This window comes from Bactrocera dorsalis, chromosome 3, assembly GCF_023373825.1.
Source record: "Bactrocera dorsalis isolate Fly_Bdor chromosome 3, ASM2337382v1, whole genome shotgun sequence".
Lineage (NCBI taxonomy): Eukaryota > Metazoa > Arthropoda > Insecta > Diptera > Tephritidae > Bactrocera > Bactrocera dorsalis.
The window spans coordinates 25,537,620-25,561,074 of record NC_064305.1 but is presented as its reverse complement, the minus strand read 5'-3'; the positions used below and the strand labels follow the sequence as shown (position 1 = coordinate 25,561,074).

The window sequence follows — 23,455 nt, the reverse complement described above, 5'->3', positions numbered from 1 at the left end:
CACAGGAGTTAATAATCATTTGTATACAGACATATGTACATACCTACATGTACTATATATTTGCATATTTTTATGAGAATTTTTTTATTAAAACACAACAAAAAAGTAACAAGTTAAAAAAATTGTGTAATAAAAACCGTGTCTGTCTGGCAATACTAATGTTTATTTATAAGCACTGTTTGTTCTACATATACATACTTATACATACATATGTATATACTATTTACTACAGTTTCTAAATATATACAGATGAATTTATACTATATATGTATGTATTAATAGTATTTATATTTGTATGCACGTGTGCCTCTCCAATTTCAAAACGCATAAATATTGACTGTCTTGTTTGGCCTTCTTGAAGTGCAAAGTCCGGATCGTTACGGTGTCTGGCTTGATTTCTTCACGTTTGTATGTGTGCGTGTATAGAAATACATGCATACATATGTACGCTAACTTTTTAATATTTTTTTGCAAATTCTTTTGTTGGTTTGAGAATAAGAATTTATTTGCAATAACTGAAATGTCATCTCTACCCAGCAGACAAATCTATATGTCGACATAAGTGAACTGCGCGCAGAGATATTTAATAAAATCTTATTTTGAGTTGCATTCGATTTATGCCAGTGTTGTTTTTGTTGCTGTGGTTTCGACAAAAATACAATTTTCCTATAATTTTAAGGAATGCTACTGAGTTGACAGTCCTCGAACGTGTATAAAACAAGGATCGTTCAATTGCGAGAAACGGACTGAGTTAGTATTGGTATTTAGTACTTTGATTCAAAGAATTTAAATTTCATATTATTTTCATTACCTTATACCATGTTCAGACCGACACTTAATCACACGATTTCGGCTGTTGAATGGATTATCCCACTAATCTTAAAAATTTATCAAGATTTCGCCTTACAAAAATGACAGTTCCAAATCACTTCATTGAAATGATTTGAAACTGATCCACGCTATCTCTCTGTGCGACTCTGGTTTTGCGCAAACTACTTGTCAGCACTGGAAATCTGTTACATTATCACAGGTGATTTAGACACTACAAAGGGAAAAAAATGTAAACAAACAAACTTTTTTTAAATCAATGAATCTAATTTCACCTGAAAATCGACTTAACAAATGAAAAAATGCATCCATTATTTCTGTTATATGGAAAATATTAAAAAAGAGACGGCTTTTATTTCAAAATACTATGTATATGACAATCTTTTCTTTTGCTAAATATTAAGAGATGTGAATTCTTTAATGACAATAACAGCTGTTTTTTGATCTTTCTAACGGCAGTGAGAACACTGTTGGGTTATGAAATGCTTAAATTTAATCTAATCTTTTAAATTTTCGGTCTGAACATGGTATTAGATTAACTAGAATTATTTGAAACACTGTCTTTTATTTTAAACCTATTATTCAACGAAAGTTGTAACATTTCTGCAGCACACAATAGTTGTATTCTTCAGAATAAACAACTGGTATAAACTAAAAAGACGGGTCTAAAACGAGGAATTACGAAAAATCGACGTGCTCTCTCCTACAGGTAGTACTACGGACATATATGTTATCCTAATGTTTTTCTTTTCTGATGTAATTTTTTAACTAGCAGAGAAATAGCGACTCGAAAACGGTTAATGAAAATTAGCGTTACATTTTTCGAAAACTTATAAATCTTGATAATTAAATGCAGCTCTTAAATTAGTTATCCTTTTATACGTTACTATCTGATTGAAATTGCAGCTCAAATAATATAGGAAAGGCGCCATAATCAACTTTAAACTTCTGAATCATAGTATTCAAAGAGATTTTTTGGTCTATACTGTTGATATAGGTGAGATAATCAAGAGGGAAGCAATATTAGATAAATGCTAATTGGAGGAGTTCTAGTCAAAGCAATCAAATACATATGTATATGCCAGTGAAGAAATAAAGCAAAGGATATGAGTAGGGCGACTTGAGCCGAATATACAATAACGTTACAATATTTCTCATGAGCACAGTGTAGTTTCAATATACTTATGTACATATGTACATATATACTAAATACCTTTACGCTTGAAGTTCAAATTTCTTCTTCTGCCTCATATGAAAACGAACATATGAGAGAGTGCAAGTGTTCGCCAAAAAGAGGGGCTCGACTGCTGTCAAACGAGTTCTGTATTTACATACATATATAAAGATTAAAGACAAAACTTAACTAGACTGGTGCACACTTCACATGTGTTAATTTGTCAGTGATAAAGAAGTCCAATGTTCAAAAAACAGAGACGATTTCGCACACTTAATAAAATACTTATTTACATACATATATACATATATGCGAAAATCTCTACATACAGCCAATCTTCCACACATATTTATGTACTTATGTATGCATAATACTATATATACACATGTACATATGTATATGAACGCAAAAGCTAACAGAAAATCAATTAGTTGTATTAATTGAATTTTGCAGTTTTATATAAAAGATAAACACGTGCCACTTATTGGGTTCGATTTTTGTTATAAAAGTGTTAATGAATATGAAATATGAAATGATAATCAAATTTTATATGAGATTGAAAGAGTGATGAATATATGTACATATCGCTCATTTGCTGCAAGACCGGCATAAGTCAAAAAAATCGATTCGCCAGAAAACGCGTTTAAAGTTTTCAACTTACTACAACCTTACACGGTGACTCCAACCTTACACCTCTTCTCAAGCGGAGCATATAAGAGGTATTCATATGAATTTTTCACTCAACATGAAGTATGATATAACGAACAATTCTGCAGCATTAACTCCAAAATCACGTTTTTTGAATTATGCCGGTCTTGCAGCAAATGAGCGATATGTACATATATACACATATAGTATATTTAAGTATAAATATGTATACATATGTATGTATAGCATTCTTATGCCATTAATAAATTTTAATAAAGAGAATTAGACTAGTACAACTAACTATGGTAATAATGGAATTAACAGAAAAGATTTCGTAGCAAATTTACTGCTCTACAAAAATTATCTTTTACTTTTTCCTGGTGGATTTTTCCGATTGATATCTCGTAAACGCTGAACTTGATCCAAAAATTATGTAAGGCCATTTTGTAGAGCTGTACATTTTTTTACGAAACTGTGAGTTTTAAAATTCAAAGTTATTTTTTATATACGAAATCACCGAAATAGACTCACAAAAACGACTGTCAACAGATAATTGCGCAAGATAAATTTTCTTAAATTTTGGCGAGTAGCTATTATAATATGCACAATTTGAAGTAGAAACTTTTTTTTCAGATGTGCCGCTAGCTTCACGTTGAGGTCGGTTATTTATCGGACAGCCCTCGTAGTTATGTAACAGTTGAAAAAAAAACTTAAAATAATCAATCTTCAGTCGTGAATATCTTTTATTCTGTTTACGAAAATGCTTTATAGAGCATTGAATTTCCTACAAAATCTATGGAACCAGTAATTTTTCAAGTAGTTGGAAGTGAGATATACCTAACTATAAGGATAAATGGGAAAATGAAAGTGGGTAGATTTTCGTAGAGTTGTCTAAGAAGCTAGTTTTCAGAGTCCACCCTAGTGGACAATTGCAGAATTGGATCTTGTTGTAATGTGATGTACTTGGTCCAGTAACATTCCTCATACTAAACTGAAAAAGCTTGAAAGGATTGATCTATCTTTATACATAACTAGCCTTCGTTCGTATCACAATCTCTAGAGGATATTTACCCTTTATAAAATAACAATCAGTGTTTCTATAAATATATGTTATATTATAAATATACGATATATGTATGTATAGATATTCTCAAACTGGCATGCATGTATTATGAATAAATCTCTATAAGTAAAAATCTTACATAACAGTACCAAAAACATAGCTCTAACATTAAATCATTACTTTTCTTTATCGAAAACGATTTAATTTTATTAGTAAATAGTCAAAAAGTTTATTATTACATTTTCATATATTCTAGTACAGGTATTATATAGTTAAACCAACACTTTATCGAAGCTAAGGTATTATAATCGCTGTTTTTTTACTTGAAAATAGCAATAATGTATAATACATCTCTTTTCTAGACTTCAATGTATTAAATCAAATATATTTTAAGACACTTAACTTATAAAAATGCACATTTTTTTGTTATCAGCTTCAGACATAATTTATATAACCTATGTATATCATAACTTATTTCCAACTTATCGTCTTATCTGTACTTCAATAAAATATCATTGATACCTATCTAGTTAGCATTGCAAGTGCCTAATATTTAAGTTGACTTCAAACGGTATTTTGTTTACAACACCATAAATATGCATTTACACACTACTTTAACAATATCTAGTACGAGCGAGGTAGCAGTTATGTTAGAAAGTAATCTGACATAATATTCATAAAATATTTTGAACAAGATCTAAAATATTCCTAAATTAGTGTTTGTATATTTTGAGTGCATATCTGTATATTGTTATGTGTGTTATACTTAAGTATACAGCTGTTCTAATTTAATTCAATTAACATTAAAAAATTTGCATTGTAGTATTATTTCAATTTTGGTTTGATATTGTTTTTTCTGAAAGTTGTTATTCAGTGCAGAATTTACTAATTGCACATTGGTAACGGTACATATGATAATTCATATAAAACTGCAAATAACTGGTTTGAAATAATATTTTTTGAAAGTAAAGCCATCAAGTCTAATATAATTTAAATTAACAATTGTTTCTAAAGTTTAGAGTGGGAGTCGTTTGAACAATCGTCATTGTTGAGGCGCACGAAGGTTCCAAGACCGTCGGTTAACCGGAATGAACTCGGTTTTGTATTCAGCCAAAGGTTATTCACTCATGTTCTTCTAAACTTTTTGAGAAGGGGTTTATTGAACTTTAACTTTAACAGTCAGGAAATTTGGAAGAACTCCTTATTTTATTGACTGAAGTTCTAGTTTAATCATATTGGTACTTGTCTGTAACTAGGCGAACTATTCCTTTACTTTTCCTCTTCAGAAAGATGCTATTTGTCGAAACCGCCGACGTCGGATCACCATACAAACTATACGTTAAAAATGAAGTTCTCATTTGAAAACTTGTTTTGTTTGTTAAGTGTTTATTATAGCCTCGGTTCAACCGAAGATTACGTTTTTTTTAACATATTTATATATAGATAGTATATAGGTATATAAATCATATATAAATTTGATCTTTCCGATTGAGTTTATGTCGGATATGTCTTATTTGATGATCATTTTAAATTAATATATATATATATAGTATATATATAACTAATTTAGTTTATAACCTCTAATATAAGTAAATAAGACACAAATTTAATTGCAATCCATTTACGATTTCGTCGGACAATGTCTAAATTTTCGGTTACATCCGAAGTTAGCCCTTTCTTGTTTGTTTTACTTCATGTTGTAAACATTCATAATAATATTTTTTAACAGTTCTATATTGCGTATATCAAAATGTTATTTTGTTCGAGTTACCGGACCTTTTTTACAAAAAGCAAAATACTTTCTGGAGATCAGTATACCTTTCATTAGCCGAATGTACATACATGTATGCACGTATGTAATAAACGTATTGCAAATGTCAAGTTCAAGTTCAATTAGATATGGAGTTTAAATTTCTAAATATTTCAAGGTTAAATTAAATACCTGAAAATAGACTTTCATTTTTATATATTGTATTTTGTTAGTCAACAAATTTTTTCCCGTCTGCCCAAAATATTTATGTACATATGTATATGTATATTTTTTTTTATTTACTAGGTAAATCAAATATTGTCTGAATTATTTTTTTGTTCGTTTTCTTAAAAAAAATGCATTACAAAAAACCGGTTTTGGTTAATACGCCATAAAATTGCTTTCATTGCGAATTGCAGCGACGTAGTTAATTAATTTATCATTTTTTTTTTAATTTTAGGTAAAGAACAGCAAGACATATGGCTGTTACTTTTCCATACTACACACTGTATAATAATATTAACATATAAAAATACTTATACATATTTTCGAAGTTATTTGTATGGCAGTCGAAATATCTTCATGTCTGGGGCTAAATATATGAGTAGTCAACAAACCGCGTACATTTTTATACAGTTACATATTAGAAACAAATATTTGGAGCCACTTTTTATAACCTATTATATGGCATTCATTTTTCCAATGACAATTTAAATCAGATAATAAGAAATCCAATCCAACCCAATTTAAGTGTGTCTACTAATTTTAAGACGTTAAGTTAGAAATTGACTTCAAAGATAATCCCAGCAGCAGACACAGGAGCATAGGGCTTATGGCGTATATTTTGAAAGAGTTTATACAAGATTTTTACGATAAATGGAGATGATCATAAAACTAATTCAGTACTATTTGCGCGCTATAAGGGGCGTTGTTTGTTTGAGCGTTTTATCTAAACTTCGAACTAAGCGAGCGCCTACAGTGTTTTATTAAAGATTTGCGGTAAAGAAACTCTCAGATATTTCTCCAACTAGTATGTCTGACAGATGAAGAGGCATACATACATTAATACATAAATAAATCCAGCTAACATTTCTGTATATTTAAGTTGATGGTCTTTCTAGCGTCGTTCCAAATTTATAATACATACATATGTATAATAATTTTGTGATAATATGAATTTGACACAAAATATTCGAACGAACATACATATATATAGTTGATATAAAGTTTATTTTCTAATCCAATTGTCCAATCATAAAGAAATTAACAGCTGATTTCATTAGCAGATAATTGAAAAATGAGTGTCGCTTTAGTTATGATCATCACGGATTTTAAGTTACAATACTGTTGAGAAGCTACTGAGTTTCTTTTAAGTAGAATTATTAAGTGATACAAATTTTTAATGTATAGCTATAAATGTTTATTAATTATTGCCAATATATTTATGATAACACCAAAATATGGTTCATCATTCAAAATTTTACAAAATGAAGTATCCATTCTTTGCGTGAGATCGCTTAGCCTAGATTGATGGCAGGCCATCAATTATGATAGATTAGTGTTTTTGACAACCATTTGTTTGTAGCGTCTATCTATGATATAGTAGGTATGAAGATTGGTCGAGCAACGTTTTATATACCAGAACTGAAATAATAGATGAAGAAATGTTTCATATAATATTTTTGACGTACGTAGAAATTATTTTTTCGAGCGATATTTGAATTTTTCTATCGATAACAGGAAAAAATAAAAAAATAAAATTAAGAGCTCATACTTGGAGTGACTTTTTAGATATGTCTAAGAACCTAGCTTTCAGAGTACAAAGCGTTAAAAAAATATTCGTTTTTTACACACCTTAATGTACACATCCATATGTATGTTTGTGGGTATATATAAACCGTTCGATCTTTAAACAGTTCAATTTATAGAGTTTCTTATGGTTTTATTTTTTATATATAAATAACTATATGTAGCATAGGACAATAAAGCTGTTTCATCATAAAATTTTGATGCTGTACTGTTAATTAAAACATTTAAGCTTATCAGAATGCCGAAAAAAATTTACGCTTATCACATACATGTATACATATGTATTTGAAAATAAAACAATAAGCAAATTCATAACTTAAGAATTATTAAAAATTTGCATGTACTTTTTTCAATAAACAAATTTTTATATAATTTTTTTTTATTATTTTTTTATAAAAAAATTTTTTATTAAAAATCGTTTACCATTTTCCTTTTTTACAAACGACATTTTTTTTATAATTCATCAAGTAAATTAGTTCTTCATTTTCATAGAATCAGACTTTAAAAATATTTAATCAGTAAAATTTGATAACCTTATCCTCAATTATTAATCATATGCAAGCTTAGGTGCATTAATAATCAAAAAATACGCATATTTGGACTTTAAGCGGAAAAAATGCTTTCATATTTGTTGTATGCATATTTCTAATAGCTTTAAGGAAACTAAAATACTTCGCATTGCCGGAAAAAATTTCGTAAGTTCAAAGTTAAGGCTTAGCATATAAAATTAATAGGTTTTTTCATAATATTGTATATACATATATACATATATTTCAGAGCTTTTTTAGAAATATAGGACGAAAGATTTCAGATTTGCTGATATTTGTCTTATGTAAGACTAATTCAATAATTATAGCGATTTAATTGTGACTTACTTGAAACAATTACGTAATTCTCTTAATATTTTTTGAATAGAACCACTCTTGACTGAATCAGGTGTTATGTGCAAACGCTTTAGAAGTAGTAAGTCTAGATAAGTTTTTGTTTTGTCAAATTCCCATCAAATTTTAGTAGATATTTTATTTTAATATCAAAATAATAATTCGTATATTTTTTTTTGCTTTTTCCAGGCAACTTCGGATACCAGCTTTATATAGCAAAACAAATATTTTTAGCTATCAACACTGTAAGTGTTCATAATGAAATCAAGCACACACTTTAATGAATTTTCTTTAATAGAGCCAAAAACCTCAAAATGTTCATACCGGTTGCACAGTCCGCCTTTAAGGCTTTAAGACAATCTTCACCGCGTGTTCGTGTTTTTCTTATTAACAGAAATGCCTACTCTACTCAGGTAATTTGGAAAAAAAGACTCATTTGTGAGCAATTTAATTTTTATTTCCGCTGTGTCTTACAGGTTGAATATAAGCCAATACGTTCGGTGCTGGTTGCCAATCGCGGTGAGATCGCCATTCGTGTCTTCCGTGCTTGTACAGAATTGGGTATCAAATCGGTGGCCATCTACTCCGAACAAGACAAAATGCATATGCACCGTCAAAAAGCTGATGAATCGTATATTGTCGGTAAGGGTTTGCCACCGGTTGAAGCTTACCTGAACATTCCAGAGATTATACGTGTATGCAAAGAGAATGATGTGGATGCTGTGCATCCTGGTTATGGTTTCCTTTCGGAACGAAGTGATTTTGCACAGGCTGTCATTGATGCTGGCCTGCGTTTCATTGGTCCCTCACCGAAAGTGGTGCAACAAATGGGTGATAAAGTAGCTGCACGTATTGCTGCAATAGAGGCTGGTGTACCGATTGTGCCCGGTACAGATGGACCCGTCACTACAAAAGAAGAGGCTGTGGAATTCTGCAAGAAACATGGTTTGCCAGTAATCTTTAAGGCCGCTTATGGTGGCGGTGGACGTGGTATGCGTGTTGTACGCAAAATGGATGAAGTCGAAGAAATGTTTGAGCGTGCCAGTTCAGAGGCAAAGGCCGCTTTTGGTAATGGTGCTATGTTTATTGAAAAGTTCATCGAACGACCACGTCATATTGAAGTGCAATTGCTTGGTGACAAGGCTGGCAATGTGGTGCATTTGTTTGAACGTGACTGCTCGGTGCAACGTCGTCACCAAAAGGTGGTTGAGATAGCGCCTGCACCACGACTACCCCAAGAGATACGCGACAAGATGACTGAGGCTGCAGTACGTCTAGCCAAGCATGTAGGTTACGAAAACGCCGGTACAGTAGAGTTCCTATGTGACGAGACGGGTAATTTTTACTTCATTGAGGTGAATGCCAGGTGTGTACAAGGAAAAAAATGTTTGTTTTAAAATCGCTTAATATTGAAATTATGTTATATTTTAAAATTTTGCTAGGTTACAAGTGGAGCACACTGTCACCGAGGAGATCACTGGCATTGATCTAGTGCAATCGCAAATACGTGTTGCCGAAGGTATGACTCTACCGGAACTCGGCTATACACAGGAAAATATACAACCACGTGGTTATGCCATTCAATGTCGTGTCACCACTGAAGATCCCGCCAATGACTTCCAACCCAGCACCGGTCGTCTGGAGGTATTCCGTTCGGGTGAAGGTATGGGTATACGTGTGGATAGTGCTTCCGGTTTTGCAGGTGCCATCATCTCACCCTACTACGATTCGTTGCTCGTCAAAATTATTTCCCATGCTAGTGATTTGCAGAGCTCGGCAGCTAAAATGAATCGTGCACTTCGTGAATTCCGTATACGTGGTGTAAAAACTAATATACCGTTCTTGTTGAATGTCTTGGAAAATCAAAAGTTCTTACACGGTGTTTTAGACACCTACTTTATTGATGAACATCCACAGCTCTTCAAATTCCGTCTCTCACAAAATCGTGCACAGAAACTGCTTAACTACATTGGTGAAGTGCTTGTGAATGGTCCACAAACACCATTGGCAACCGGTTTGAAACCCGCTGATATTACCCCACATGTGCCAGAAGTGCCTCTAGGTAAGTAAACAGTTTGTAAGTTTTATTTAATCTCGTAAGTAATAAGTTATTGCTTTGTTATGCAAAAGCTTCAAAACACTTGATAGGGAGCCTCAATAATTCCTCTGCCCTATAACATATTCATATCCACTCCTTCTCCACATATTATTTCTCTATTTTGTGGTGAATTGGTAATTATTTTAATATGATTACTGACTGTTTACCTCAATGAACATAAATTTGCACTAGAAATTAATTTTTTTACAAATTATATACTATATATATATTTTTTTTTTACTTTGAAAAGAAAAACTAAATCCATAATTTTTCTTTTAAGTTATTAATAAACTTTAAAATATCAACTTTAATGTTTAGTTTTATATTTTTTTCGTAATAAAATTTGAAGGAAATTTTATAAAACATTGCATTAAACAATTTTATTAACCATCTTACAATTATAGCCGTATTATTTATTATACCTATTCATATATCACCCACTCACCCTAACTTTTCCTTTCAAAAACTCTTATCTTTTACCCCTCGGTTTATATTTTATTTTTTACATTTTATCTTGCCTTCCATAGCGTCTCATAGCTGTTCTAAGCTGACCAATATTAACCTTTCTACTAATTCTTTCTTTACCTTAACTCCTTCCACATTCTCTCTCTCTGTTACCATTATATCCACTTAGGTTTCTTGTTCGTTCCTCTCCTTTCGTTTCCCTCTGTGCTGAATTTACCCTTTCCAGAACTATTCCTTTAATGCTGCATTTCTTTCCTTCTCTTCCTTTTATCGCCGTAACTTCCCGCATTTCTTATTTCTTAAGTTTACGTTTATATTAATTGCTACATTGCTACTCATAGCTTATAATTATTCGATAATTAACACTACTGTTAGTCCTTCTTCGTGTACGCGAGCGGCAAAAGTACACTTAATTTGGTTGAGGAGGTTAAGAATAGTAAGTTATTTAACATGGCTGTGATTATGTCAGACCCACTGTCATAATACATTTCAATTATTTCGTTTCCCCAGAAGTATATAAATAATCCGTGACAAACTGAGTCGATTTAGCACGGTCCGTCTTTCTGTCCATCCGATCTGAAATTTGTCGAATCGGAGGATATTGGATCTCTATAGTGTGTAGCTGCCAAACAAGCTGACCGATCAAAATCTAGTTCTTGTTTGGAAAAATTTTTTATTTGACAAGATATTTGTAAGTTCAAACCAACTCTACAATACCCGAACAAAATTTCATAAAATATTTTTTTTATATTGAATAACCTTAACCCTTAAATGCATGGCGTACCATATATGGTACACGCCTTAAGTCCGCCGTCATTCAATGAAAATTAATCTGAATTGAATTTTGCTTACTCTTAGTGAAAGCCATAAAAATTAACAGTTATTTGAATGTCGTCGCAGCTTGCTAAGGTTTATATGCAGTTGACAGCGAGCTTTCGAATTGGTCGAACGTAAATATCGCGAAAAATTTGAAGTGTGATTTTCATTCGTCATTAAAATATAATTTATTACATTGTTTGTGAAATATATATTACAGGTAAGTACAGTAGAGTTTATTTTAGCTAAATAAAATCAAATGTGATAAAATACGATAAATTTTTGTAACTTTTTTGCTTTTTTACGTATGTACCATATATGGTACTTCATGCATGCGACCCAAATATCCTTTCCAGTACTTGCTGTTTGATATAGATGTATATGTACAGATATGGATGGATGTACAATTGATGGAAAGAGGTATAACGCGGATGAAGTAGCAAATATGCTATGTGATGATTTTGAGGATGAGGTACATATACCCAAAAATGGAAATGTCTCTTTTGATGATGAAGAATCTGCAGATGCATTGGATGAATTAATAGATGAAACACGAAACCCGCAGCGTGTTAGAAATCAAGCCGAGATCGACTATGAGTTATTAGATGAAGATTCGATTAGTGATTCATTTTTAAAAGAGATGAATGATGATGATGTGAATGTGTCAGTGCTTCAAACTTCTAGTATAACTGCTCCGGACGAGTACGTCTCTGTAGATTTATCTATAGTGCGCCAAGAACTTCCATCCCCTCCGAAAAAAAGAAGGTTAGTTTTATCAACACCGGTACCACTGGAAAGCTTTTGTTCCGAAGAGGCTATACGCAAGGAATGCTGTAAATATAACAATATTGTTGTTGATATAGCGTCATCAGATTTTGAAAGAATCCGCTGGAAAAAAGGTAATTTACAGTTGAATGAAGAGCAAATCTCTTTCCTTGGAAGTTCAGTTTTAAGGCCAGATCCATTAGATGAGTTCGCCACTGCATATGGTTGCTTTAATTATTTTTTTTCCGACGAACTAATGGAAAAAATAGTAAATGAGACCATTCACTACGCTAAAGTGGAAAAAAACGACCAAAATTTCATGTTTGATATTTTCGATTTTAGAAAATTTATTGGCATTACATATTATATGTCCTATCACAAACTACCTTGCGTTCGAGATTATTGGAATAGGCAAAATGGAGTTGATGCTGTACGGAACGTAATGACAGTGAACAGGTTTGAGAAGATAAAGGAATATATTCACATGAATAACAATGATGAATATAACCCCGAAGATCCTGACCGTTTATTCAAATTGAGACCTGTACTGAATTGTCTGAATGATCGTTTTCAAACAATTCCTATGGAATCTCGTCTATCGATAGACGAACAGATGTGTTCTACTAAAGTTGGTCATTTCATGAAGCAATACCTCCCAAGCAAACCCAAGAAATGGGGATTTAAATTATTTGCACTTTGTGACGTATCCGGTTTTATGTACAAGTTTGAAATTTATACTGGAGAAGCACATTCTTTACTGCCTGGCGAACCAGATTTGAAGGTCTCCGCTAATATTGTAGTTCGTATGACTCGCGGAGTTCCCCGTTTCCAAAATTATATGCTATACATGGATAATTATTACACATCCATACCCTTATTGATTTATCTACGGACCCAAGGTATTCACAGCATTGGGACCATCAATCGAAATCGAATAAAAAATTGCAAGCTTCCGGATACAAAGGTGATGATGAAGATGAATCGAGGTGTCTCAGCAGAGTTCATAACTACAATACATAGCGTACCAATAACGTCTTTATCCTGGAAAGATAATCGGGTGGTTAATCTGGTTTCAACTTTTGTTGGAACGAAACCAGTGCGCAATTCACAAGCCGATGACATCGAAGTTCCGACTACACAACGTTGGGATAAAAAGGAAAAGAAAGCAGTAACTATATCTTGCCCCCAAATCATTAAAGACTACAATTTGCATATGGGAGGTGTAGATCTGATGGATTCTCACCTCGGTCGCCATAAAATTTCATTAAAAAGCAGAAAATGGTATATAAGGATATTTTATCACCTACTGGATATTTGCATGGTCAATGCGTGGCTGCTTTTTAAAAGAGCAAACTCCAATATCCCAATGACTCAAAAAGCGTTCCGTCTAGAAGTATCTCATGTATTGACAAAAATGGCAGCAACCAAGAAAGCGAACAAAAACCGATCTGGAGCACTCACGCAAGTTTCTCGTCGCCAACAAGAATATGGACCAACACAGAACTTACGTTTCGACGGTATTGATCATTTTCCTGTAGTTCAAAGTCGTGGAAGATGCAAAAATGAAAAATGCTATGCTGGAGACGGAAACGTAAACCACCGTTCAATTTTCAAATGTGAAAAATGTAACGTACATCTTTGTTTAAATGATAAACGTAATTGTTTTGTAGCATATCATAAAAATGATAAAAAATAATATATGTATTTATAAGATATTTTTAGTTTTATTACTTTTATTTGTATTCCTTTTCAACCTAAATTGATTTACCTTATTTGTGTACATGAATTTCCTTTCATTCCAATAAAATGAAATAAAATTTACGTACGAAAAATGTTCACTCTTATTTGACATCAATGCATAGTGTACCATATATGGTACATATAGAAAAACCCACATTTTGAGCTTTTCCTGGAAAACGGCGCGTTTGATCGGAAAATAAGTATCCATTTCGTGTTAAGTGGGCAATTTTACATAAGGGGCACTTGGTCTAGATGTTGGGTACTGACCTCATGCATTTAAGGGTTAATTCGATACGAAATCATATTCATTAAATTTAAACCAAAGCCGGTTAAGTCTTTAGATTTATTTAAATATATATATAATTGATGAAAGAAATGCACCTGTGAATGGTATTATATTATATATTCTTTGCAAGCGAAGTTAACATTTTTTCTTGTCAATACTTCATTGAGGGCGCTTTCTCGGTCAACCACGCAGAACTCAAAAAACAGACGAGTTTATTTATTGTTATTTTTTGATAGTGTAAGCTTTTGCCGTTTGCCTGCAGATGTTTTTATCATATATTATGTTTTATATCAATTCATTAGTTAAATTTTTGTAAGCTTGGTATGGTATATATCGTCACCTGAAATGCAAAATAACGTATCATCAAAAAATTCGAAATTGAGTGTCTTATTGATTACGCTTCACTACTTCAAATTATATACATAATATTAAATATGTTCAACATTTTCTGGTTCTGCGGTCATATATAAACCAGTTTTAACCAATATTAATATTTTGTTTCACTCATGTTCCATTTTATTCCGTCTTTCATTCATGCCACTGTAAATTTCTGAAAATGTTGTTACGTTATTTTGCATTTCAGGTGACGATATGTATAATATTACGTTAATTCATATATAATACATATTATTATCATTACCCAATTCTTAGTTTAGTTTGTTTCCTCACCTGTTTTCCATACCATTCAGTTTATTTTAATTTTCGTTGTTTGTGTACTATACAAGTATATTAACTTTTCTTTATCGTCATTTTGTTCTCCCATCTGTCACTACCTGGCTTACTCTCCTCGTTATTTTCCTTTTGCTACTTTTATAAATATCATCATTTGCAACGTCTCATACCAAATTTGATTCAGTACTCTTGCTTTAACCCAAAAACCTTCTTAACCTCGTCCTCTTTTCTACTATTTTAATAAAACAAATATCGCCAAATTGTTTCCTCTCACTTTTCCTGTGCCTCCACATTCCCACTCTCCTTTCGCCGTTTTTTGAAAATACGCTTGCAATTTTAGCGTAACTTTTCAAAAACTCTTAAAGAATTCTACATATGTATATGTATGTACTATATATACTATAAATACATAGTTTAATGTACATATGTACGTTCTTTTGCTTACTTCTCTTTTTGATTTCTTTAATGTTTCTTATCATTTTACGATTTTATTTTCTTTGTTTCATCGTGTGATTAATCCAAATATCAATCGAAAAACAACAAAATTTTCTATGCAAACAAAAAAATGCAATAACTTTCAAAAAAAAACAACATCGCAAACAACACCATTTTGTAACATCACCGAATACAAAAACAAAACTCACATGATCATGCAAAACATACGATTTTTGAAATATATGATCACGATCACTTGAAGACCTGTCACCCGAGGCAATAAGCCGTGAAGAGCGCGGAGAAGCCAAAGGTATGTTTTGAAAATCTGCTACTTCTACTACTACTACTACAGATATAATTTTGAGTCATGCCGATTTGTAAATAAATATTTGGTTTAATTCTATACATACATTTATATCACAACAACATATATACATAGGTGTATTCAGGTGTGGTGTACAGCTCCATTTCTACATATGCAAACATCATGATAAAAGGTTGTACAGAAAGTAACTTAATTGGAACAGTGTGCGCAAATTTCCAGGCGCTTAACTTATTTGGTATTCAAATTGGCCCATATGCTTGTAAAACATCATCGAGTTCACTGATCTTAAAATGTGTTTACTTCTTTTTTCACTTATCTTTTTCAGCGGTTTCTGGCACTCGATAGTGCTTGCAATTCCACTATTTTTACTACCTTAATTTGGTTTTTAGTTTATTCTTTCGCTCCATACGATAACGGTTTTGAATTAGGTTACACAATACCAGTTGGTGGTAACAGAAGCGCTGCTCTTTAGCGCCTCAAACTCATCCATTATGTATCATCATTAATATACTTGTTGTAATTATTATTTATGCGATTTAATTTTATTTTCAATTTCTCCACGCATCTGTTATTTATAGTCGCTTAAGCTAAGGATTTATGCTGCATGCCAAGGCAAGTGCTTTACTCCAATTTATACGACAAAGTAGGAACTAATTGTTTTCATGACTTAAAGAAATTATAACGCCTTAATTAGATTCAGAGCATAATGATATTTAGCAATAATTCTTGAGCAAAACTGAATTTGATCTGATTTTGAAATTGTATTGCATTTGCTGACAGAGAGAAGGTAATTTACTCTAACATACTCGCATTTGAAAGAGAGCTGCGAGAATACTTTATTAAGTATTATATTTTTCTATTTAATTATTTATTTCTTTTTGAGTTGAACTTGTCAGCAAAAACCTTTGGTTTGTGACGTATGAGCCAATCTAAAAAAAACTTGTTTATAAATGTTATGTAAATTTGACAGTTAAATTCTCTATGACCGCGAAATCTCATTTGTACAATTCCTGACTGAACTCAAATATTGTAAATACTACTTGTAGAACATTGAGTAACAAAATTTAAAACCAATTTCATTTGCATACCCAGTACCAACTATGCGATTTGAGGTCAAGAATTTTGTACAAAAAACAAATTTTTAACTCCAAAAATGTGGAATAAAACCGGCTACACATACAAAACATGTCCGTTCGCCGTATATTTGCGGAGTAGATGCCTAACTTGTTTTGAACTATACGTTTATAACTTTCATAAATAAAAAAAATAATAATTTACTTTGAAATTTCCATGCTGATGCAGTCACCGAACCACCAAAAGGACTACGACATATACTCAAAACACAAGGTCCCGAAGCTTTCGCAAAAGAAGTACGCAGCCGTAAGAACCTTATGTTGATGGACACGTCATTCCGTGATGCCCATCAATCGCTGTTGGCGACACGTGTCCGTTCCCATGATCTGCTTAAGATCTCACCATATGTCGCACACAAATTTAATAATCTCTATTCGTTGGAGAATTGGGGTGGTGCCACCTTCGATGTAGCATTGCGTTTTCTACATGAATGCCCGTGGGAACGTTTGGAGGAAATGCGTAAACGTATACCAAATATTCCATTCCAGATGTTGTTGCGTGGTGCCAACGCTGTTGGTTATACCAGTTATCCTGATAATGTCGTGCATAAATTCTGTGAATTGGCGGTAAGTTCTTATATTTGACAAATCATCTTTACGAAATTCGACGACTTTAATAACAAAATTTTTTCCCTTAACGTTTTTCTTGATTTTCAAAGTTATAAAATTTTTCGATATACTATTTACAAAATTATATGTAGGAAAATTAGAGATCTCTTAGCATAATTGGTGTCGAAAACGACCTTCGTACGGTCTTAGTTTCTGCTTAAAAATACATTCGTGTGACCGCTATTTTAAGGATATTTAATAGCAGAAGTTACTTCAAATTTATGGAATAATTTAAACTCATACATTCCAACCCTTTTTAGTATTCTTCTTAGATTAAAAATCATAAAAAAAAACTTCCGATATTTTTTGCAGGTACAAACTGGCATGGATATTTTCCGTGTCTTCGATTCACTAAATTATTTACCCAACTTGATTTTGGGTATGGAAGCTGCCGGCAAGGCCGGTGGTGTCGTTGAGGCTGCGATTTCCTATACCGGCGATGTAAGCGATCCCGCACGTACTAAATATGATCTCAAGTACTACACCAACTTGGCCGATGAACTAGTGAAGGCCGGCACACACGTACTTTGCATCAAAGATATGGCAGGCTTATTGAAACCACAAGCGGCAAAGTAAGTCACTTATTTTTTTATCGACTTTAACCACTCTCTTGTTTATCTAATAAACATACTAATTAAACGATACACTAAAATTATATTAATGTCAACCCCAACGTATCTGTACTATCTTTCCACTATACTACAATAGATTACTTATCACCGCAATACGCGATAAGCACCCCGATATACCAATACACATACACACTCACGACACTTCAGGTGCCGGTGTCGCTTCTATGCTCGCTTGTGCCGAAGCGGGCGCTGATGTTGTTGATACAGCGGTAGACTCTATGTCCGGCATGACATCGCAGCCCAGCATGGGCGCTGTGGTGGCGTCGCTGCAAGGCACACCGCTCGACACACAATTCGATTTGCGTGATGTTTCCGAATATTCAGCTTACTGGGAACAAACACGCACACTTTATGCACCCTTCGAATGTACCACCACCATGAAATCGGGCAACGCCGATGTGTACCTCAATGAAATACCCGGTGGTCAATATACCAATTTGCAATTCCAAGCATTCTCATTGGGTCTGGGTGACTTCTTCGAAGATGTTAAGAAAGCTTATCGCGAAGCGAATTTGTTATTGGGTGACATTATTAAGGTGACACCATCATCAAAGGTTGTTGGAGATCTGGCGCAATTTATGGTGCAAAACAAATTGAATGCCGAACAAGTGTTGGATAAAGCTGAGGAATTGTCATTCCCCAAATCGGTGGTGGAATTCCTACAAGGTTCAATCGGTATACCGCATGGTGGTTTCCCCGAACCACTACGCTCACGTGTGCTGAAGGATATGCCACGCGTTGAGGGACGCCCCGGTGCCAATTTACCTGCTTTAGACTTTGATAAACTTACGAAGGAGCTAAAAGAATCTCATCCCCATATTAGCGAACGTGATGTTATGTCGTCGGCGCTTTATCCAGCTGTAACCGAAGACTTTTTGTACTTCCGTGAGAATTATGGACCAGTTGATAAACTAGATACACGCATCTTCCTTACTGGACCCAAGGTGGGCGAAGAATTTGAAGTTGCCATTGAACGCGGCAAAACCTTGAGTTTGAAGACTCTGGCTATGGCTGAAGATCTGACGCCAAACGGCGAACGTGAGGTCTTCTTCGAGATGAACGGTCAACTGCGTTCAGTGCTGATACGCGATAAGGAGGCCGTAAAGGTGAGTCAGCAGGGGGAACTAAGAATATTGAAGTCATATAAGTGAACTCTGCTTGGAATCCAGCATTTATTGTTTGATAATGTTTTTGATATTTACATATGTATTTTTTTCATACACAGGAACTTCACATTCATCCTAAAGCCAACAAATCGAACAAAAACGAAGTGGGTGCACCCATGCCAGGTACCGTGATCGATATTCGTGTGAAAGAGGGCGATACTGTTGAAAAGGGTCAACCTTTGGTTGTGCTTTCGGCCATGAAAATGGAAATGATTGTGCAAGCACCAAAAGCGGGCATAGTGAAGAAGCTGGAAATCATCAACGGCATGAAATTAGAAGGCGACGATTTAATTATGCAGATAGAATAAAAGTCACGTGCCACAAACCACTGAACTACACACAAACATACATACATGCTCTCAAAACTGTTGCTTAAGCCGACTGCTCAGCTAATATAAATTATAAATGTAACTGCTGGTCGCAAGCAAATACTGATATCTACTTAAATAAAAGAAACTTTCAAGCATAAAATTAATATGAATGTTGAAAAATGAAATGTTACAATTAATGTTGATATATGTAGTAAATCAAAGGAGGAAATTGTTATATACAAGCATGCATACTTACATACATACAAAACGGGAAAACTAGATACTTAAATATCTACTATATATTTATGAATATTTACTAAACCGGTATACATATATACATAATAACGGAACTTTCGGTCCAAACGAAATCTCTCAGAGAAAACCTTGGCTGTTTAATGCAAACAAATGACATTGTCAATTTAAGAAAAATAGTACGAGTAAAACTAATGTGCATACAAGAACATACATACATAACACAAACAACTTCATTTTAAAGTTTGAACTTTTGTACCTTCGTAGAGAATTTATATGTACAATATGTATAACAAACATAAAACTTAATACTGTTATTGCTAATTAACGCAGAAAAAGTGAAAAAGTTGTTGTAAGCAACATTTTTTTTATGTATTTTATGAGCAAACCGTTTTTACGCACAATTTTTTTGTTCCATTCCGACCCACTGTGCAGTTGCCTTGAATTGTATATATTTTGTTAGTATAGAAGTGAAAAGTGCAAACAAACACATATAGATATTTTGAAAAGACAGCTCCTAACAAGCTCAGACATACATACATATGTACTTTGTTAGCAAATGTTAAGAAAAAAGCTAGCTTTTATTGTAAGTGATATAATGGTTTCCTTACTTTTTGTATATGTGCGTATATAGTGTGTGTTAAGTTAAGAATTACTCTAGTGAGTGACATATTTTTTATAGAAATTCTGTTGATTATTCGATTGTTTTTATTTTTGATATCATGTTTCGTTTAAGTTCCATTAAAACAATTTAAAATATGTTCCAATTTAATATAATGCAAATTAGTTTAAATAAAATTTATTTCTGTAATGTAAAACATGTAAAAAATATGTATGTATATGTTTAAAATTAAATAAAGAAATGTTGATAAAAATATTGTTTTAAGTGTCAGTATGTTTGTGTTATCGGTGCGAAAATGAGCTTCGAATAAAGAGCCAACATTAAATTTTGTTTTAAAATTGGTAAAACTTTTACCGAAACGTTTCAATTGGTGAAACAAGTTTATGGCGATGATTTCCTATCCCGTAACAGAGTGCACGAGTGCTTTCAACGTTTTCAAAGTGGTCGTGAGGACATAAATGACGATCAACATGTGGGCCAATCAATATCCCTGATCACCGGAAATTCCTTCGAAACTGTGCGGGAAGTCATCAAAAATCTGCCGAAATTATCATTGGGATTCATGGAAATGGAATTGAACATCTCCAAAATATCGATTTATCGCATTTTAACCGAACATAAAGGCTTACTAAAAGTGTGTGAACGGTTTGTTCCGCACAAATTAATGGACGACCAAAAATTGCTCAGAATCCAACTATGCTTGTGACCGATTATTTGATAAAAAATCGCATTTTAACCATTAACCACTCCCCATATTCATCTGATATGGCACCGTGTGATTTCTTCCTTTTCGGAAAAATGCATTTGCCCATGAAAGGAAAGCGTTAAGCAGACGTAGAAGCCATTCAAAAGGCCATACCGACCAACGAGCTAAAACACTCGGTCGACATGCTTTTGGAAGGTGCAATAAGCTGTATTGAAGCAGAGAGAAGCAGGAGACTATTTTGAATAAAGTAAATTGATTTTGTCGAAAAAAACATTTGTTCTGTTTATTTTAAATCCTGGTTACTTTGCAACGCACCTTGTACATCAGTATTCGTACGACCGGGACTATTGGCTCAGACCCTAATCAAAATCCTCAAGTCGCTAGCCGACAGATCCTGAAGCAAGGACTGCATTCTTGTGGTAAAGAAACACAATGCACTTCTCTATAAAAACTTAGGGTGACCCTCGTTCCACAGTGAACTTCGTTCTGGACTCTGTATCAGGTTAAATTCCTTCCTATCCAAAACCGAGACAACATACGAAAAATAGAGTGGTGGTCTTATAATTATAAACGACTTTGCTGCATATAGTTTTCTTAATTTATTTTAAAAATTAAGATTGCTGCATTAAAACTATAAATTGGAATCAACAAAGTAATACCTTTTATTTGAGTTTTTCATAAAAAAAAACAAAAACATTTCTATTTTTAAGAAAATGTGGTAAACACAAAGAACACCAAATTCAGTTTGGTCATATAATTAGAAACGACGGTAACAACCTAAAAATATTTATGTAAAATTGAAATGAATTTATTAATTTTTTTAGTATTTTGTTAAATAGCTCTTATTTTTAACAACATTGTCTATCCTTCGCACTAAACTTTGAATTAATTGTTGGCGTAGTTACACTGATATGCTGTTCCGTTTGTTGAACCAGTTGAAACAACTCGTCATTATTTCGCGGTTTTTTGTCCTTAAGATCTCGTTTCACAATTGCCCATAAGTTTTCAATTGAGTTGAGATCAGGACTTTATGGAGGTCAATTCAAAACATCAATATTTTTTTCCGAAAGTCAGCTTTTCACTAACCATGAAGTGTGTTTTGGGTCATTATCATGCTGGAAAATGTAATGGAGTGGCATTTTCTCAAAGAAATTTGGTTCCATTACATTGTCCAGAATGTTTTTATATTGATGTTGGTTCATTATCCCTTGAACACACACAATTGGGCCAACACCACGAGCGCAAAAGGCTCCCCAAAGCATAACAGAATCGCCACCGTGTTTTACTGTTTTCACAAAATACCTGGGGTTCAGCGCCACGTTGGGAGGACATCTTACATACTGTTTCCCACGAAGTCCCTCCTGTAAACGCCTTCTTAACGTACGTGCTAAGATTTCTACATTCATTTCTTGTCCAACTTCAGTCTTTGTTTCACGCGAATTCCTGAAAGGGTTATTTTTGCTCGTCCAACAAATTATCCGGTCTTCTGCTGGAGTGGTTTTTCGAGGTCTAGTCTTCCTGGTATGGGTTTCAAATTTCTTTGTTTTTTTTTATACAAATGAATTACGTGGCCAGCCAAGAAACACAAACCGGGAAATAATTTTAATTTTTTCAATAACCAATCAGCAAATAGTCAATAGTTTATTTAACAATAACGTTCATAGTCTACACTACGAATAACGGGGCTTATAACTTGCAGTGCGTGTCTTAAAAAAAGCACAACGATTTGATTTTTTTTAGCATATCGTTTCTAATTCTAAGGCCACCACTGTATGTCTAACGTATAATGAGTCCCGCACGTTACTAATCACCTCTTTGCATGCCCCATGAAACCAACTCACTTAATCCCTTTCTCCCTTTGGTCCGAACCCGTCGAAACAGCTCATTTCCTGGGCTTGTTGTTGTTGTTGTAACGGATCATCAATCCACGTTAGGATGGTAAGGGTTATCCATGTTGTCGTCGACGTCATCTAGCGGCCCATTAAACGTGCTGTTTCGACGGGGTCGGACCAAAGGGAAAAGGGTATTAGATGAGTAGGGCTGGCAGGGCATGCAAAGAGGTGGCCAGTGTCATGTGGAGTCTCGTTGCTTGCAGGACATATATTAGATATGCCGAATAAGCAGTAGTTTAACCTGCTACAATATCCAGAACGAAGCTCCGCTAGGGTCACTCGCGTTTCTCGCGGCAGCTCGAGCTCTTCGTCTGCGATGGGTGGTGGTTTGACTCCAAGAACGCCATTCACTGGAAGGGAGTCTGCGAAGGTGTTGA

At 33.6% G+C, this 23,455-nt stretch overlaps 1 protein-coding gene and 1 long non-coding RNA gene across 8 annotated transcripts in view; one reads left to right on the top strand and one right to left on the bottom strand.

Moving 5' to 3' along the window:
* The window catches only part of LOC105222325 (pyruvate carboxylase, mitochondrial), a 36,886-nt gene extending 16,151 nt beyond the window's left edge, over nucleotides 1-20,735 (top strand). For 6 of the 7 annotated variants that reach the window (XM_011199603.4, XM_029548706.2, XM_049452571.1 and 3 more), the window contains 9 exons: nucleotides 8,343-8,398; nucleotides 8,452-8,566; nucleotides 8,630-9,519; nucleotides 9,596-10,215; nucleotides 15,693-15,740; nucleotides 17,058-17,455; nucleotides 17,810-18,069; nucleotides 18,206-19,235; nucleotides 19,355-20,735. In XM_011199603.4, coding sequence (XP_011197905.1) covers nucleotides 8,468-8,566; nucleotides 8,630-9,519; nucleotides 9,596-10,215; nucleotides 15,693-15,740; nucleotides 17,058-17,455; nucleotides 17,810-18,069; nucleotides 18,206-19,235; nucleotides 19,355-19,603 — 3,594 coding nt within the window. In that variant the 5' untranslated portion in view covers nucleotides 8,343-8,398; nucleotides 8,452-8,467 and the 3' untranslated portion in view covers nucleotides 19,604-20,735. The remainder of the gene's footprint in view (nucleotides 1-8,342; nucleotides 8,399-8,451; nucleotides 8,567-8,629; nucleotides 9,520-9,595; nucleotides 10,216-15,692; nucleotides 15,741-17,057; nucleotides 17,456-17,809; nucleotides 18,070-18,205; nucleotides 19,236-19,354) is intronic. The other variant, XM_011199606.4, reaches the window with a different exon arrangement.
* On the bottom strand, nucleotides 11,696-14,320 carry LOC125777497 (uncharacterized). Its single transcript, XR_007422333.1, has 2 exons — nucleotides 12,441-14,320; nucleotides 11,696-12,363 (listed from the first exon to the last, which is right to left on the bottom strand). It is a non-coding gene; the product is annotated as an uncharacterized LOC125777497 (long non-coding RNA).
* Nucleotides 20,736-23,455: the final 2,720 nt, after the last annotated feature.